At 44.9% G+C, this 18762-nt stretch overlaps 1 protein-coding gene across 1 annotated transcript in view; it reads right to left on the bottom strand.

Moving 5' to 3' along the window:
• The window catches only part of LOC137368642 (cadherin-related family member 2-like), a 199930-nt gene that overhangs the window by 169805 nt on the left and 11363 nt on the right, over nt 1-18762 (bottom strand). The window contains exons 3-9 of the mRNA XM_068028782.1: nt 11448-11590; nt 2940-3005; nt 1989-2078; nt 1751-1840; nt 1503-1619; nt 847-975; nt 661-736 (exon numbers count right to left, since the gene is read on the bottom strand). Coding sequence (XP_067884883.1) covers nt 661-736; nt 847-975; nt 1503-1619; nt 1751-1840; nt 1989-2078; nt 2940-3005; nt 11448-11590 — 711 coding nt within the window. The remainder of the gene's footprint in view (nt 1-660; nt 737-846; nt 976-1502; nt 1620-1750; nt 1841-1988; nt 2079-2939; nt 3006-11447; nt 11591-18762) is intronic.

Raw genomic sequence — 18762 nt, 5'->3', positions numbered from 1 at the left:
ATTAAAAAAAATTAAAATCTCCATTTTGGCTATTATACCATGGCTGGAACTTTATGCACCCCCCCCCTCGAGTGGGCAAGGAGGTGGGGGAGGTGCATAAAATTGAGTGGGAGACCAGGTACGCCGCTCCCATTGGATACCCACCCCCGCTGCTATTTTACCAGTGGCGAGGGAGGTGGCAAACGGCCCACCATCCCAGGCCAATTGAGGCCCTTAAGTGACCAATTAAATGCCACATAAGGGCCTTCTCCTGCCACTATTGGTACATTACCAACAACGGATGGGCTCTTCAGCACCGGAGGAGGCCACCTATTAATACCTGGCAGCTTCCTTGTGGGCTGGGAAGGGGCATCCTGATCAGGCAGCCTGTGCCCACGGAGGGCTCCCCCAGCGACACAAGCCACCCCTGCTGGAACAGCTCCCCCCTGACTCTCAATCGACGCCCCCCGACCAACCTCGCCGGGGCCCAGCTGATTCTCCCTGGCGAGCCCCAATCTGCTAATTAAGGGCCTGGGCCACATAAAATTACTGTGCGGCTTCCAGTCCCGACAGAGGCGGGCTCTCCCCGACTTTTTAGCCGGTGGGCGGGGACATAAAATTCCAGCCAATTATTTTTTTTTTTACATAATAAGCATGTCACATCAATGCTGTAGTACATACCATTAATGCTATACACGACTGGGTTGTTGATACCTCTGTCTCCATCAATTGCTGTTACCGTGATGATACCTGTATTCTAAACAAAGAATATTTATATTTTATTAATAAATTAATTAGAGATCACATATAATAATAATATAATTTACAAATAGTGTGTTAAACTGGTTCATTTCCTACCAAACGTACCACAGGTAAATTCTCTGGAACTCGAACATGGTAAAAAGGACTTAAGTACTCTGGTGGTTTATTTGGTATGTCAATTACATTTATGATCAGTCTTGTAGTCGAATATTTTGCTTCTGGTTCTCCCTGATCCTGTTAAAAGAATGAGTTTGAACTTACAACTTCCAGAATGCTATACTGACTATTTTACATGAAGTATTGGGCCTGACAATCAGTTTTTCTCAACAAAAGAGATGTTTAGGTGACAGCAAACTTAGGTTTTTACAGCCCTGTGACTTGCAGAAGGGGGAGACTGAGGGACATAAAAACTTGCACAGTCTTTAGCCCTGGAAAGAATGAATTGAAATAGGAAATAGATAAATTTCGACCACTATCGTACAGTTTGGATTTCTCTATTCAATTCACACATCAATATATGTTTATCTTGCTTTTGATTGGCTTGACTGTCTTAGCAACACAGTACTGGGCATTGACTCTTATCCAATTCAATTATTGGGGTATCTGCCTAGCGACAGGCTGCTCTCTCTGTTCCTTGTCTTTAACCATTTAAAGAAACCTCACCTCTTATATTCAGTTTAACCAAGCCTGTTAGTGCACAATTTTTCTTTAAATGGAAGCTTTGTTCAGTTATTGGAGTGATCTGGTCTATTATTACTTACCACTGCTTTGACAAGAACCTGATAAATGCTGCTTATAGAGAAGTCCAGTTGTCCTTTCAGGTAAATGCTGCCATTTTTGGATATTTCAAATAATTCAGTATTATCTGAGGGTATAAGCTAAGAAAGAAATGTTAAGACGTTACATCCACCAAATATATTTCATAAATGCCATCTTAATAAGGTACTGGATCTGACATATTAGAAAAATGAATATTAAAGGATAAAAGAAAGGGAAGGATAATGATTACCTCTAAAATTTCATATGTTACAGAACCATTATTGCCTCTATCAGTGTCTCTGGCAAATACTTTGAATATTTCCGTTCCCACATTTTCATTCTGCTCCAAAAGTAAATAAGGGTTTTCTTAATGATATGTTCTTAGAAGCAATTTTACAATTATTATGTCATTTTTGACAACATATAATTGACCACAATTTAAAGCTGCATGCTTAAAGCAATATAGTTTGACATGTGAGACTGGTTACCTCTGCTACATCGGCTTGATATGGTAACCCTTTAAATGCTGGTGCATTGTCATTAACATCTTCGATGTAAATATGCAATGTCTTTTTCACCTACATAGTATGGAAAAAGGCTCCATAATTAAACAGGGTAAGTCAGTAAAACAACAAAAACACAACGGGTTTAGCCAAATCTTGAACAACACACGTATGATATCTTTGCTCCATAATTGCTCAACATCTTGGTTCTTAACAAAAAGAAATCAACCTGTGCATTACCCAAAGTGAAATAATGTAACTATCCTTCCATACCTCGACAGGCGATTCTTTCACATCCATTTACTCAGAATTTTTTAAAATTCTTTTGTGGGATATGGGTGTCGCTGGCCAGGCCAGCATTCATTGCCCATCCCTAATTGCCCTTGGGAAGATGGTGGTGAGCTGCCTTCTTGAACCACTGCAATCCATGTGGTGTAGGTACACCCACAGTGCTGTTAGGAAGGGAGTTCCAGGATTTTGACCCAGTGACAGAGAAGGAACGGTGATATAATTCCAAGTCAGGATGGTGTGTGGCTTGGAGGGGAACTTGCGGGTGGTGGTGTTCCCATGCATCTGCTGCCCTTGTCCTTCTAGTTGGTAGTGGTCACTGGCTTGGTAGGTGCAGTCTAAGGAGTCTTATTGAGTTGCTTACACCCAGAATCACTGTTATCTTACAAGAGGAAAGCGAGGATGATTGATCATTCATGAGATACCCATTCAGGGATCTTTGTTCAGAGCATCTGGCCAATGATTTGTGTTGGAATTTTGGTTATTTGGAAACTTCATTTGTACATTCATCTTAAACACATCACGGAAATCACTCAACTCAAGCAATGCTCAAAAGACTCGGAATGAAAGCTTTGAGAGTTGAGTCTTAGACTGGATTGAAAGGTAAGTGTGAATAAAATATAATTGATTGCTGTTGATGTTTCTTACCAATGCATTTATCCCATCATCAACCGTAATGATTATTCCAAAGTGATCATTGCTATTTGCATACACCTGTAAACAAAAACTGCAGTTATGTCTAATCTCCAGGTTAATCATAAAATACTTAACAGTAAAGTTCGACTGTGGAATATTTGCACTGGATTGGCTAGTAAAATTTTGTGTATTTCCTCTGCTTGCTGCTTTAGTGCGGCTGGGAACCCAATGAATTGCGACAGAGGAATTTCACCCAAATGTGTATCCGCTGTGTTACAAATATCACACAGTTTGGGTCATTTTCAATTTCACCACCTGGAAAACAAACCTGGCAGAACAGATTGCACGCCCATTGCAGAACTTGCCAAATTTTCATCCTATTTGCAGCTTTTCTTTTTATTCATCTAAAAATGGTGGTCCTGCCAATTCGCTTGAGTGCCGCAATGCAGCCCTCTGGAACCTCCACCACTGATCTCCCGAATGTTCATGAGATCAGAGGAAGATTACCTGAAATGGTGGATGCCACCACTACTAAAGGTGCATCCAGGGCACCTGCCATGTTAGTGAAGGTGGAAAACTGGCCAGAGTGGTCTGTCTGCAGAAGGGAAGAGTGTCAGGTTCCACCACTTCCCCTGGAAAGAGCCATCAGCTGCTTTCAAGAGTCACTTGCAAAGAGGCTGAATGTAAAATATTTTTGAAAAGATTTGAGGTCCACTTCAGAGTCACAGGCTCACTGGTGAATACACGGGTACTTTTCCTCTACCAGCCCTAGTTAACCGACAGCAGTGTAGCAGAGCCAGATTATTCCTTGTTCTCCACGATGGTATTTCCAGCAACTGGCACAACAGCCAGGCTCACAGCTGTCTGTGCTTTTAACTCCATAGTGTGGGGTGAATTTTATGGGCCTTCTGAGACAGGTTCAGAGGTGGGGAGTGGGGGCGGGGGGTGGGTGGCCACAGAATTGTGACGGGAGGCTGGGGTGGGTGGGGGGGGGGGGGGGGTGGCAGTGCGGAGGGCCTGTCGCCTCACCATCGCAATGCAATTTTGTCGGGGGCAAGATAGGCTGAAGATGGGCTCCCCAACCAGAGGCCTATTCAGAGCCTTAAGTGGCCAATTAACGGCGGGGGGCTCCGCTACGCAGGGAGGTCACCCAATAAAACAGGGCGATCTCCCAGTGGGCTTGGGGGAGGGGGCCCTCCTTCATGGGCAATCTGTGGCCCACAGAGGGCCCCCGCCAGGGAAACCTGCACCTCCCTGCACTGTGCGTGTGAATTCACCAACAGGTTCCTCGCCTGGAAGCCAGCTTGATTGACAGACTTAGCTTTCAGTCAGATGGGGAGGAGTCAAAAGACCACTCCCCTCAGGGGATGGGGATAAGGGGGTGGAATGACAGCTTGATCGCCAAATGTTAAACCCAGTCCTTATTTGTCTTAAATACACAGTACTGACAATACTAAGTGAATATATTCTCTTAACTTTTGGGATGTTAGAGTGGTGGCCACTTTATAAAAATTAAGTGGACCAGCTGTTCTGATGAGCTGGACAAGTCCCAGAACTTAACATTTATTGCTTGGGATACTTTACCATATGTGATTTGTTACAATCATGCATTGACAACAAAATCTTTGCTGTGGTATGTATATTAACATTTTTTTTTTAGCCAGTTAATTTCTCAAGGTTTCATGTCTGGCCAACACAGAAGATATATCTGCCAGATAATTTAATTTATAACTCAAAATTATTTTGAGATATTATTTTATGACGATACGATGTACAAGAGGTTTTAATTATGAGGACACTCAAATGAAACTGGAATTCTTTTCAGCAGATCAAAGAAGAGTTCTGAGATGGTTGTACAAAATTATGAGAGATGTTACATTTCAGAATTTGTTGACCACTTGCCGACAGAAACAGTTTGGAAAGAAGTTACTTTCAAGTGTTCGATTAGCACAGGTTTGCAAAGGAAAGCCACATACTGCAGACATTTGATGAATATATATTAAAGACTAACACCATTACCTAGGACAATTGGGAAGAATTTTAACTTCCCTTACGCAACAGAAACTGGATTGGGTCAGGGGGGAGGCAGTTAAAATAGAGCAGGAGACTTAACTCCTGGCCTCTGATCTCAATCCTGTTAACTGCAATTTTAAATTGCAGGTTAAAGGACACAACCCCACCCCTTGGAAGACAGCCAGGTTCTTGTTTAACTATGCAGATTGGCTTTGATGATGTCACCAGGGCTCAACTGCAATCTTGACCTGAGGCCTCAGTGGGGAAACCATGGCAGCCAAATCTTTTGGGAGGTGGATCCAGGCTTAGAGATGACCCAGCAAGCTAAGTCATGGCTAATTATTTGCAATTTTCTTGTGTGCTAAGAGGAGCGGGGGTTCTTATGCAAGGCACAGCTCACTCTCCATTTGCCATACAAGGGGATCAATACTCTTTCATCAAAATAAGCACAGTGAATAGCTAACATGACTAAAAAGTAGGTTCAAAGTGTGAATGAACAGTTTGCCTGTGTTTAGTGCACCTCAGGCCTGTTTTATCCCTCTAAACTAGATTATGAGGGGGTGATGGTGATGTAGTAGTAATGACACTGGACCAGCAATCTAGAGGCCCAGGCTAATTCCCTGGGAACAAGGGTTCAAATCCCAGCATGGCAGCTGGTGGAATTTAAATAATTAATTAATACATTCAATTAATTAATAAAATCTGGAATTGAAAGTTAGTCTCAGTAATGGTGCCATGAAACTATCATCTGGTTCACTAATGTCCTTTCGGGAAGGAAATCTGCCGTCCTTATCTGGTCTGGCCTACATGTGACTCCAGACCCACAGCAATGTGGTTGACTCTGAACTGCCCTCTGAAATGGCCTAGCAAGCCACTCAATTCAAGGGCAATTAGGGATGGGCAACAAATGCTGGCCTTGCCAGCGATGCCCATCTCCCATGAAAAGAATTTTTAAAAAAGCTTTTTCCATGTGATTCACCTTGGCTCATTTGATATTCATGGCTTAGGAGCAGTAGAATGAAGATTTGAATCCCTTGTCAGGATTTGGACTCATGATCCAAATTGTCACGGTAATACTGAGGGAGTGAAATGCTGAACTGAGCCTGTTCTGGTGGTTTAGGCCTTGTGTTGAGGTACTGGAGCAAGAATCCACAGGTCCTGAGCTGAAATCCTACCTGGGACAATGTGGAATTAAAGTCAAAAAATCTGGTAAAGTATGGGCTAGCACGAGAAAAATAATCATCAAAGCTGCCGGATTGTTGTGAAAACCCATATGGTTCACTAATATCTTTCAGGTAAAGGACCCTGCCATCCTATCTAGTCTGACCTAGACATTACTCCAGTTCCACGATATGTGGTTGACTCTAATGGTCTCGGAGATGGCCTATTAAGCCATTCAATTGCAAACAATCACTGTAGATTCCAATCATAAGAGAAATGTCAAATTGACCTGTCGGCAATCAAATCAGGAGAAGTGACAATTCCATCCCACCAAGCACTGCAAAGTTCTCCTCATTACCTTCTGGGGACACTAACAAGATGGGAGAGCTTTCCTGCAGAGTAGTTAATCAATAGCCTCATAGCAGTTACATTCAAAGAATTGTATCAGCCAACATCCAAGCATCCTCCATCGCTATCCTGGGGATGCCCTATTCCATTGTCATGATAGCAGTGGGAGCCTAATGCTATATAGGTAAATGAGCTTAGCCTTGAGTGTCCTCAACATTTACTTTAAATCATAAAAAGTCTCATGGCTTCAGATCAAATCATACAAAGAAATCTCTTGCTGATTACCATCTACTGAAACCCCGGTCATTCCCCCTCCCCCCTCCCGGCCCCATTTAGCTGACAAGTCAGTGATCTTCCCAGTTAAACACCAGTTGGAGAGGGCACTGATGGAAAAAGACAAGGAATGCACTCTGGGCAGTGGACTTCAATGTCCACCACCAGAAGTGCCTCGGTAATAATATCACTGACCAAGCTGGCCAAATAAAAAGGACATTGCAGCCAGACTTGTTCTGCCTCAGGTGCTAATGGAACCAAAATGAAGGAGTGAAGTCACCTCCTTTATCTCACTCTCACCATTCCACCTGTCAGAAATGCGCCTGTCTGTGATAGCACTGACAAGAGTGGCCATTGCCTAGTCCTTGTGAAGATTAAGTCTCATCTTCATAGTAAGGACATTGCCCATTGTGCTAAGTGAGATAGATTAATGACAAATCCAGCCACTTCAATCTGGGTATTCATGAGACACTGTGGCCTGTTAGTAGCAGTGGAATCATATATCACTCTAATCATGACCCGACAATTCCCTCAATCTCCCATCACCATCATTCAATAGGAAGTGTAGAAAGACATTTTTAAATATCCTTTCATCGGATTTGGGCGTCACGGGCAAGGCCAGCATTTGTTGCCCATCCCTAGATGCCCTTGACAACTGAGTGACTTGCAAGGCCATTTCAGAGGGCAGTTAAGAGTCAACCACATTGCTGTGGGTCTGGAGTCACATGTAGGCCAGACCAGGTAAGGACAGCAGATTTCCTTCCCTAAAGGACATTAGTGAACCAGATGGGTTTTTACAACAATCGATGATAATTTCATGGCACCAATACTGAGACTAGCTTTCAATTCTTTTGAATTGAATGCCAGGACCTGGAGCAGACAACCATAAAATGAGGCATCAACCTCGTAAAGCTAAAAAAAAATCATAGAATAATAGAAAGTTTACGGCACAGAAAGAGGCCACTTGGCCCATCGTGTCTGTGCCAGCCAAAAAACATTCCAACAATTCGAATCCCACCTTCCAGCATTTGGTCCATAGCCCTGCAGATTATGGTACTTGAGGTGCATATCCAGACTCTTTTGAATGAGTTGAAGGTTTCTGCCTCAACTACCCTTTCAGGCAGTGAGTTCCAGACCCCCACCACCCTCTTGGTGAAACACGTTTTCCTCATCTCCCCTCTAATCCTTCTACCAATTACTTTAAATCTATGCCCCCTAGTCACTGACCTCTCTGCTAAGGTAAATAGGCCCTTCACCTCCACTCTATCCAGGCCCCTCACAATTTTGTACATCTCAATCAAATCTCCCCTCAGCCTTCTCTGTTCCAAGCAGAACAACACCAGCCTATCCAATCTTTCGTCATAGCTGCATTTTTCCAGTCGTGGCAACATCCTCGTAAATCTCCTCTCTCATACCCACTCTAGTGCAATTACATCCTTTCTGTAATGAGGTGACCAGAACTGTACACAGTACTCAAGTTGTGGCCTAACCAATGATTTATACAGTTCCAGCATAACCTCCCTGCTTTTATATTCTACACCTCAACTAATAAAGGACAGGATTCCATATGCCTTCTTAACCACCTTACCGACCTGTCCTGCTACCTTCAGGGATCTGTGGACATTCACTCCAAGGTCCCTCACTCCCTCTACACCACTCAGTATTTTCCCATTAATCATGTATTTCTTTGCTTTGTTTGACCTCCCCAAATGCATCAGCTCACACTTCTCCGGGATGAATTCCATTTGCCACTTTGCTGCCCATCTGACCAGACCATTAATATCTTCCTGCAGCCTAGACGGAGCTATATGCATGCCAAATACAGAAGCAGAATGTAACAGACAAAGCTAAATGTTCCCAAAACCAATAGATGAGAGCCAAGATCTGATGCCCTACCATATATAAATGATTTGGAGGAAAATGTAGCTGGTCTGATTAGTAAGTTTGCAGACGACACAAAGGTTGGTGGAGTTACGGATAATGATGAGGATTGTCAGAGGATACAGCAGGATATAGATCGGTTGGAGACTTGGGCGGAGAAATGGCAGATGGAGTTTAATCCGGACAAATGTGAGGTAATGCATTTTGGAAGGTCTAATGCAGGTGGGAGGTATACAGTAAATGGCAGAACCCTTAGGAGTATTGACAGGCAGAGAGATCTGGGCGTACAGGTCCACAGGTCACTGAAAGTGGCAACACAGGTGGATAAGGTAGTCAAGAAGGCATACGGCATGCTTGCCTTCATTGGTTGGGGCATAGAGTATAAAAATTGGCAAGTCATGCTGCAGCTGTACAGAACCTTAGTTAGGCCACACTTAGAATATTGCATGCAATTCTGGTCGCCACAGTACCAGAAGGACGTGGAGGCTTTGGAGAGGGTACAGAGGAGGTTTACCAGGATGTTGCCTGGTCTGGAGGGCATTAGCTATGAGGAGAGGTTGGAAAAACTCGGATTGTTTTCACTGGAATGATGGAGGTGGAGGGGCGACATAATAGAGGTTTACAAAGTTATGAGCGGCATGGACAGAGTGGATAGTCAGAAGCTTTTTCCCAGGGTGGAAGAGTCAGTTACCAGGGGACATAGGTTTAAGGTGTGAGGGGCAAAGTTTAGAGGGGATGTGCGAGGCAAGTTTTTTTACACAGAGGGTGGTGAGTGCCTGGAATTTGCTGCCAGGGGAGGTGGTGGAAGCAGATACGATAGCGACGTTTAAGAGACATCTTGACAAATATATGAATAGGAAGGGAATAGAGGGATATGGGCCCCGGAAGTGCAGAAGGTGTTAGTTTCGACAGGCATCAAGATCGGCGCAGACTTGGAGGGCCGAATGGCCTGTTCCTGTGCTGTACTGTTCTTTGTTCTTTGTATCCATTTGACACTGGTCAAGGACAACCAGGCAAATAATAAGAGGATGGAGCCCTGCACATAAGACATGAGACAACAATGAAGTGTTTGCAAAGATCTTCAGCCATAGGTTTTATTTAGCCTTTCCTCGACATCCCCACCATCGTAGATGCCAGTGTCCAGCCAATTCATTTCTTCAATTATGCCACATTCAGAAGCAGCTGAGTGCACTAGACTCAGAAAAGTTTATAGGCCAGACAACATCCTAGCTGCAGTGCTGAACACCCGTGGATCAGAACTGGTCAGCCCATTAACCAAGCTATTCCAATACAGTTATGACACTGACATTTACCTGGCAATGTGGATGATTGCCCTGGGTGTCCTATTCTCAAAATGTAAAACAAATCTAAGCTTGTCAATTACTGCCCCATTAACAAAATGATGGAACGAGTCACCAATGGTGGCATCAAGTGATACCTACTCACCAATAACCTGCCGATTGGCACTCAGTTTGGGTTCCACCAGAGCCACTCAGCTCCAGACCGTTGCATGGCCTTGATTCAGGCATGGATGTAAAAACTGAATGCCAAATGACAGATGAGAATAGCTGCCTTTGACATCAAGTCAACAACTGACAGAGTATAGTGACAAGGAGCCTTAGAAAAGCTGAGGTCTATGTAACAGTGATGAAAAGGTGGAATTGAGTGATTCTGGCATTTTACCTTGGGTTCAAATTCAGACCAGGCTAGTAGGATGAGTGTCTGCTGGTTGTAAGGGTCCTATGTTAAATAAATTTGCGCAAACTCAACCCAATGCCTGATGAGGAGGGGCATAAAGCAGAAAACTGTGTCAATTTGGATGGTTGGTTTAAGAAATTAAAAAAAATGTCACACTGGTGCATTAGGGGATGCTTTTCTATTGTTGAGGAGAGGGAGTTCACTTGGGTGCACTGTACTTGACCTGGGAATGCTTGATGCGTACACTGTGTACCTGAAAAGAAGATTAAGAGGAGATTTGATAGTGGTGTTCAAAATCATGAGGGGTGTGGACAGAGTAGATATGGAGAAACTGTTCCCATTGGCTGAATGATCCAGAACCAGAGGATACCGATTTAAGCTGATTGGCAAAAGAAGCAATGACGACACGAAGAAAAACGTTTTTTACGAAGTACGTGGTTAGGATCCGGAAAGTACTGCCTGAGAGTGCGGTGGAGGCAGATTCAATCGTGGCCTTCAAAAGAGAATTGGATAATTATGTGAAGAGAAAATAAATTGTAGGGCTACCAGGAAAAGGCAGGGGAGTGCGATTTGGTGAGTTGCTCTTGCAGAGAGCTGGCACAAACACGACAGGCCGATTGGCCTCCTTCTGTGCTGTAACCATTCTGTGATTCTAAATGGGAAGAGTTTCATTCCCCAGCACCTTGATAAGCAGAAAGAATAGAAAGGAAAACAGCAATTTAAGTAGCTTTTTTTTGACAGACCCAGTAAACAATGCAATAGGCAGGTAAAGCTGACTCCCAATGGATAGCATAGTTTCCTAGGACCCTTGGCTCCAAAGCAATCTAACAGAGAGGGGGAAGGGGTGAAATTGGAAGTGAAGCAGAACAGGCGTTCGTGAATTGACAGCTAGTTTTACACCCTGACCAATTAGATTTTCCATTGATTTATTATTGTCCATTATGCGCTACTGCTGAAGACCAGTTTCAGCCCAGGGTCTCCAAGCCAGTGCGAGACTGCCTTTCATGTGGTGAACGAACTGAACGTTCATCAACCAACAAGGTCCAAGATGTGAAAAATTTGCCCTTGCACAGTTATCTCCTTCACCACACTGATGCTAAACGCAAATTGAAATAAAGTAGGAAATTAACAAAATTACACTCAAACCTCTCTGTCAACAGCTTCTTCAACAGTTACATCACCACTGCCGCTGTTCACTGTAAAGTAAATCGAAGCTAATTCTCCCTCCAACCCATATGAGAGTGGATCATCATCTTTATCTTCAGCTGCTATCCGGAAAACAGAGGTACCTGGGGTGAAAAATTGAAATGACAATATTTAGACATAAAAGATATTTATAGATAGTCGAGGAAGCAGAGAAATACAAAGGAGAGGATCAACACGGAAGTGGAAATGGGTGAAGGGAAAAAAAATAGTAAGCATCTAAACCAGTACAAAAAATATGAAAATAAGGAAAAGGGGAATGATGATAGATATGAGAAGGACAGAAATTACATGGAAAGGACAATTGAGAAACTTGACATTATAGAGTTTCTTTTTGCTACACAGGTCTGAAACAATGATTCTGATGATATCAGTAAAACTGTCTCAAGTGTAGAATGCTAAGGGAATGAGTAAGTTAATACTGCAAAGTACTCTGTAAAGTGGGATGAATTTTCCTCTCATTCATGGATTAGTAGTGAGGTGGGGCTTCCGATTGCCCACGTGACTCTTCTGCTAGCCTGACATTGTTTCCTTCCAATTATAAACATCGGGTGTGGTAGGAGCAGTGATACTACTTCTCTTTGGATACTGCTGCTGGGAGGGAGGGAAATAGATCACTTTAAAAGGCTGCAACTGGATAAATGGGGGCTTGACTTTTTTTGGACTACAGGAAGTGCAATTGCAGGATGTCTGATGCAGCAATGGGAAGTTGGGGCAGAGGTGAGGACAGAGGAATGTAGGAACAGGAGTAGGCCATTCAGCCCCTCGAGCCTGTTCCACCCTTCAGCATCATTTATGTCCCTTTGCATCTACACAATGTATTGTGCCTCCTAACTTGGTGTCATCTGCTAACTTGGGCATACATCTCTCTATTCCTTCATCTAATGATATGGTAAAAAGCTGAGGCCACAGTACAGGTGCTTGAGCAACAACACTCATCCAACCAGCAAATCAAAGTACATTCCCTTTAGCCCTACTCTCTGTCTCCTATCTCCCAACTGATTACCAACCCATGTCAGAAGGTGACCACTGATTCAATGCACTTTTGTTTTTGATAATAATCTTTCGTGCAGAATCTTATGAAATGCCTTCTGGACGTCCATATAGAAAACTTCCATAGATTAGATTAGAGATACAGCACTGAAACAGGCCCTTCGGCCCACCGAGTCTGTGCCGAACATCAACCACCCATTTATACTAATCCTACACTAATCCCATCTTCCTACCAAACATCCCCACCTGTCCCTATATTTCCCTACCACCTACCTATACTAGTGACAATTTATAATGGCCAATTTACCTCTCAACCTGCAAGTCTTTTTGGCTTGTGGGAGGAAACCGGAGCACCCGGAGAAAACCCACGCAGACACAGGGAGAACTTGCAAACTCCACACAGGCAGTACCCGGAATCGAACCCGGGTCCCTGGAGCTGTGAGGCTGCGGTGCTAACCACTGCGCCACTGTGCCGCCCTATACACCATGTAAATGACCAGCTCAGAGTTATGGGCGGCACAGTGGCGCAGCCTCACAGCTCCAGGGACCCGGGTTCGATTCTGGGTACTGCCTGTGTGGAGTTTGCAAGTTCTCCCTGTGACCGCGCGGGTTTTCGCCGGGTGCTCCGGTTTCCTCCCACAGCCAAAGACTTGCAGGTGATAGATAAATTGGCCATTATAAATTGCCCCTAGTGTAGGCAGGTGGCAGGGAATATGGGATTACTTAGGGTTAGTATAAATGGGTGGTTGTTGGTCAGCACAGACTCGATGGGCCGAAGGGCCTGTTTCAGTGCTGTATCTCTAAATAAATAAATAAACTAGGTTAATCAGACATCCTTGCCCTTCACAAATCCAGGTTGACTGGTCAGCCCATACTTGTCCAAGTGCACAGCCACTCTGTCCCTGATGATGAAAGAGGAAGTGCAGTCAATTCTCAAATACACTGTGGAGGTGTTACTGGCTGAATTAAAGGATCAAAAGGATTAACTTTTGAAGGCTGAGAAAAGGAAGCAAATAGTGCAACCACCATCATCCCAAGAATAGGCACATAGTGCAGGAAAATGTTTAATTGTCTCACTAGGGTAGCCAAGATAAGTAAAAGCACTGAGGCCAGTCCAGGGCAGCTTCCCTTTAGGGCTAAGAGGATGGGGGAGAAATTGGGCTCAGTAGCAACCGTTTTTTGGGTGCTTTAAATACCCTTGGGGTTCTAAAATGCTGTCTGCATGCATGCACACGTCTGATGCGAAGTGCACTGGACAGCATCTTAGGTGAAGGGGTTAGCACTTACGCACTTAACATTCGCCAAATGTGTGCAGAGCAGGCAGATCATGAAGTCACTGCTTTGACACCAGTGACACACACACTCCAGACTCCACACACCAGCTGACACCCTCCCTTAACTCTCTCTCTCTGAACCTTACACATCTGAACACGTGTTAAGCAGCATGAAGGAAACACGACAAGCGCTAGTCAAAGGGGCCGTCAACTCCTTGCAGGTTCGTTATTGGCTGATTTCTTCTGGTTGTTCCTACAATTCTAGACATCTCTCAGCAGGAGGCCAAATCTGCCCAGAGTGTTCAGGGAGCAATTCTCCGACCTGAAGCTTCGGGACAACCAACGTGTGAGAGATTTGCGCTTCATTAAGGAGGCCATCGCTAAAATCTATCGACTGCTGCAACCACAACTCCAAACTCAAAGCAGGGCAAAGACCATGTTGCCAGTGGCTGTGAAGGTGACCAAGGCTATGAACATCTATGTGTCTGGCTCCTTCCAAACTGGTGCTGGAGATATTAGCGTGCACCTCATGTCAACTCTGCCATGTACTGGAAGCGAAAGGAATTCCACTTGCTCAACGTCCAGCTGGTGTGTGACATACGCAGAGAATCAGGCAGCTCACTGCCCGGCATCCTGGCACCAATCATGATGCGTTCATTCTGCAGCATTCCACTGCACCAGCTCTATTTCAGGATAGCTACTGGGTGATAAAGGGCTATCCGCTGATGACATGGCTTATAACTCCAGTCCAGAACCCATGCACACGTGCACAGTGTGCATACAATAAGAGCCATGTTGCAACACAAATTGTGATAGAGCACACCATTGGTGTGCAGAAACAACACTTCCGTTGTTTGGATTGCTCTGGAGGAGCTCTGCAGTACTCGGCTGAGTGGCTCTCAAGATTTATGGTGGTCTGCTGCATGCTGCACAAACTTGCCATCATGAGGAAGCTGAGGAACAGGAGCACGAAGAGGAGGAGGAGGGTGAAGAGGAAGTGAGGCTGCTACTGAGACAGCCCCTTTCTGCATGGGCTGTCCGTGAAGAACTAATTCAAGTGCCTTACCACTAACCTCAAAACCAATTCCTCATTCGCCAGTAGTTCCACACTCCTTACCTTCCCTCAGTCATGGACCATCACATTGTCGACTTGGTCGCAATGCAAAAATAAAAACCAACACAAAATGCATAGTCCAAATCAAATTTCGAAATTAAATCATGCAATATTGCATATAAAATTAAACTAATCACCCCTGTTCATTCCTGTAGTGCCAGTTTTCCCTGTGCTTTTGCCTGTTCTAGCATTCCTACAAAGTGCTACCCCAATGTGGCAGCATAGCTGGTCTTTTTTTTCCGTTCCTGGGATGTGGGCGTCACTGGCTAGGCCAGCATTCATTGCCCATCCCTAATTGCCCTTGAGAAGGTGGTGCTGAGCTGCCTTCTTGAACCGCTGCAGTCCATGTGGTGTAGGTACACCTACAATGTTGTTAGGAAGGGAGTTCCAGGATGTTGACCCAGTGACAGTGAAGGAACGGCGATATAGTTCCAAGTCAGAATGGTGTCTGGCTTGGAGAGGAACTTGCAGGTGGTGGTGTTCCCATGCATCTGCTGCCCTTGTCCTCATAGTTGGTAGAGGTCGTGGATTTGGAAGATGTTGTCTAAGGAGCCTTGGTGCATTGCTGCAGTGCATCTTGTAGATGGTACACACTGCTGCCCCTGTGTGTCGGTGGTGGAGGGAGTGAATTTTTGTAGTTGGGGTGCCAATCAAGCGAGCTGCTTTGTCCTGGATGGAGTCGAGTTCTTGAGTGTTGTTGGAGCTGCACCCATCCAGGCAAGTGGAGAGTATTCCATCACACTCCTGACTTGTGCCTTGTAGGTGGTGGACAGGCTTTGGGGTGTCAGGAGGTGAGTTACTCGCTACAGGATTCCTAACCTCTGACCTGCTTTTGTAGCCACGGTATTTATATGGCTACTGCAGTTCAGTTTCTGGTCAATGGTAAACACCAGGATATTGATAGTGGAGAATTCAGCGATCGCAATGCCATTGAAGGTCAAGGGGAGATTCTTAGACTCTGTTGTTGGAGATGGTCATTGCCTGGCACTTCTGTGGCGCGAATGTTACTTGCTGCTCATCGGCCTAAGCCTGGATATTGACCAGGTCTTGCTGCATTTCTACATGGACTGCTTCAGTATCTGAGGAGTCGCGAATGGTACTGAACATTGTGTAATCATCAGCGAATATCCCCACTTCTGACCTTATGATTGATGAAAGATCATTGATGAAAAAGCTGAAGATGGTTGGGCCTAGGGCACTACCCTGAGGATATCCTGCATTGATGTCCTGGAGCTGAGATGATTGATCTACAACAACCACAACCATCTTCCTTTGTGCTAGGTATGACTCCAACCAGCAGAGACTTTTCCCTGATTCCCATTGACTCCAGTTTTGCTGGGGCTGCTTGATGCCATACGAAGGCTGCTAATGTTCCCACAATCGTACTTCAAAAAGTAATTCATAGGCTGTAAAGTGCTTTGGGATGTCCTGAAATTGTGAAATATGCTATATAAATGCAAGTCTGTCATTTTTTAATGGAGCAGACTGCAGATGGCTTGGAGGTTGACTTCAAGTAGCTCTGAGCCTGGAGGGCATAGGTTCAGACTGCAACATTGGGGTATGGGCAGCAACCGTCTGGGCTGGCTGGCTGACAGGCAACAGTAAGCACACTGGCAAAGTGGCAGGGGTAGCAGAATGAATGCTTGAGGAAGTAACAAGGAGGGTTGATGAGGGTAGTGCAATGGATCCCACATGGCAGACTTGTCAGAAAAATAAAAGCTCATGAGATACAGGGGAATGTGGCAAGTTGGATCCAAAATTGGCTCAGTGACAGGAACAAAGGATAGTAATCAACAAATGTTTTAGTGAATGGAAAGTGGTTTCTGGTGGCGTTCCACAGGGCTCAGTGTTGGGTCCCTTGCTGTTTGTGGTATATATTAAAGATTTGGACTTAAATGTGGGAGGCATGATTGGGAAATTTGCTGATGACACAAAAATTGGCTGTGTAGTTGATAGTGAAGAGGATAGCTGTAGACTCCAGAATGATATCAATGGTTTGGTTCAGTGGGCGGAAAAGTGGTAAATGGAACTCAATCCAGAGAAGTGAGAGGTAATGCATTTGGGGAGCGCAAACAAAGCAAGGGAATACACAATAAACAGGAGGATAGTGAGAGGGGTAGAAGAAGTGAGAGACCTTGGAATGCATGTCCACAGGTCCCTGAAGGTAGCAGGACAGGTTGGTAGAGTGGTGAAGCAGGCATATGGAATGCTTTCCTTTATTGGCCGAGGTATAGAATACAAATGTAATGCTGGAACAGCATAAAATGCTGATTCGGCCACAGCTGGAGTATTGCGTACAGTTCTGGTCACCACTTTACCGGAAGGACATAATTGCTCCGGAGAGAGTACAGTGGAGATGTACAAGAATGTTGCCAGGCCATGGAAGTTCCAGCTATGAAGAAAGATTGGATAGGCCAGGGTTGTTTTCCTTAGAACAGAGGAGGCTAAAGGGTGACACAATTGAGGTGTACAAAATTATGAGGGGCCTAGATAGAGTAGACAGGAAGGACCTGTTTCCCCTAGCAGAGAGGTCAATTACCAGGGGGCACAGATTTAAGGTAATCAGTAGAGGGATTAGAGGGGACATGAGGAAAAACTTTTTCACCCAGAGGGCGGTGGGTGTCTGGAATTCACTGCCAGGAATGGTGGTGGAGGCAGAAACCCTCAACTCATTTAAAATGTACCTGGACCTGCACCTGAAGTGCTGTAACCTGCAAGGCTACGGACCAGGTGCTGGAAGGTGGGATTAGATTGAGTGGCTAGTTTTTTCGGCTGGTGCAGACATGATGGGCTAAATGGCCTCCCTCTGTGCTGTAATCTTTCTATGGCTCTATGGTTCTGAGATATCGACCATCAGACCCTGCATCTTGTTTGGTCCACAAGGGTTCTCATGGAATTGGCCACCACTTCCATGCTGAAAAGGATGGGTTCCAAACTCTGTACAAAGTTGGTGCCAGACTCTTCCATGCTCCTTGACATTGAACACAGGCTTTCTGGCAGGCTTCCCAGTGTTTCAAGTATTTTTGCGTGTGCACCCATCAGCCTTTTCCTGTAACCTAGCCCATCGATGTCCTCATCTGAGTCATTTGCCGCAGAACCCATGTGGGACCGCACCCTCGGATGAGTTGGCACCTGTGCTATCCTTGTCCCCTGCCCTGGCTGCAGCACACATTTGCCTGGTGTCTCACCACATGCTGATCCTGCCTGTATGCTATCCTTTAAGGTGTGTGCAGTGTCAATATCTGAGCTGTTGATTGCGAGTGCGCAATCTAGTGATGTGTCTTCATCATCATTGTCTTCTTGGTCTTCCTCCACTGCCTGGCTCCATACCCAGTTCTTGGGTATCTGAAAGAAGAAAGGGACAAGTGCAGGATGGTGGTGAGGGGAAAGGGGTAAGTAAGAAGTGCACGATTACACTAACTGCAGCTTGTAAGTCAGAAGAGAAGGTGGGATAAAGGAGAAGTGGGATGTGAAAAGGAGGATTAGTTATATATTTATTATTTTGTTGTGCACAACCTATTCATTTCAATGCACAGTACCTTAAATATTTTTACACAGTCACACACATGTATTCTCTACAACGAGCCAACTTGTGAGTGGCTTGCATGGTACCTCCTGGTTGCTGCGTATCAGCGCACCTCAGAGGAAACATTGATGAAGCTATCGTCATCATCAATGGATTCAGTGGCCTGGCCTCCACAATGGTCCTTCTGATAATGACCAGCACCATCTCCTCCATGTGGGTTAGAACAGGCAGGCCTACCTCTCTCCCTCTGGTTAGTTCCTACTGATTCCAGTTATGCGGCACCTTCCCCTGCAAGAGAGATGTCTCAGTGAGTGTGGTGCAATGTGATTGGGTGATGTGGCTGTCATGGTT

The sequence above is a fragment of the Heterodontus francisci genome, chromosome 4 (genome assembly GCF_036365525.1).
Source record: "Heterodontus francisci isolate sHetFra1 chromosome 4, sHetFra1.hap1, whole genome shotgun sequence".
NCBI lineage: Eukaryota > Metazoa > Chordata > Chondrichthyes > Heterodontiformes > Heterodontidae > Heterodontus > Heterodontus francisci.
The sequence above is the reverse complement of the archived record's forward strand: the minus strand, read 5'-3'. Positions and strand labels throughout refer to the sequence as shown.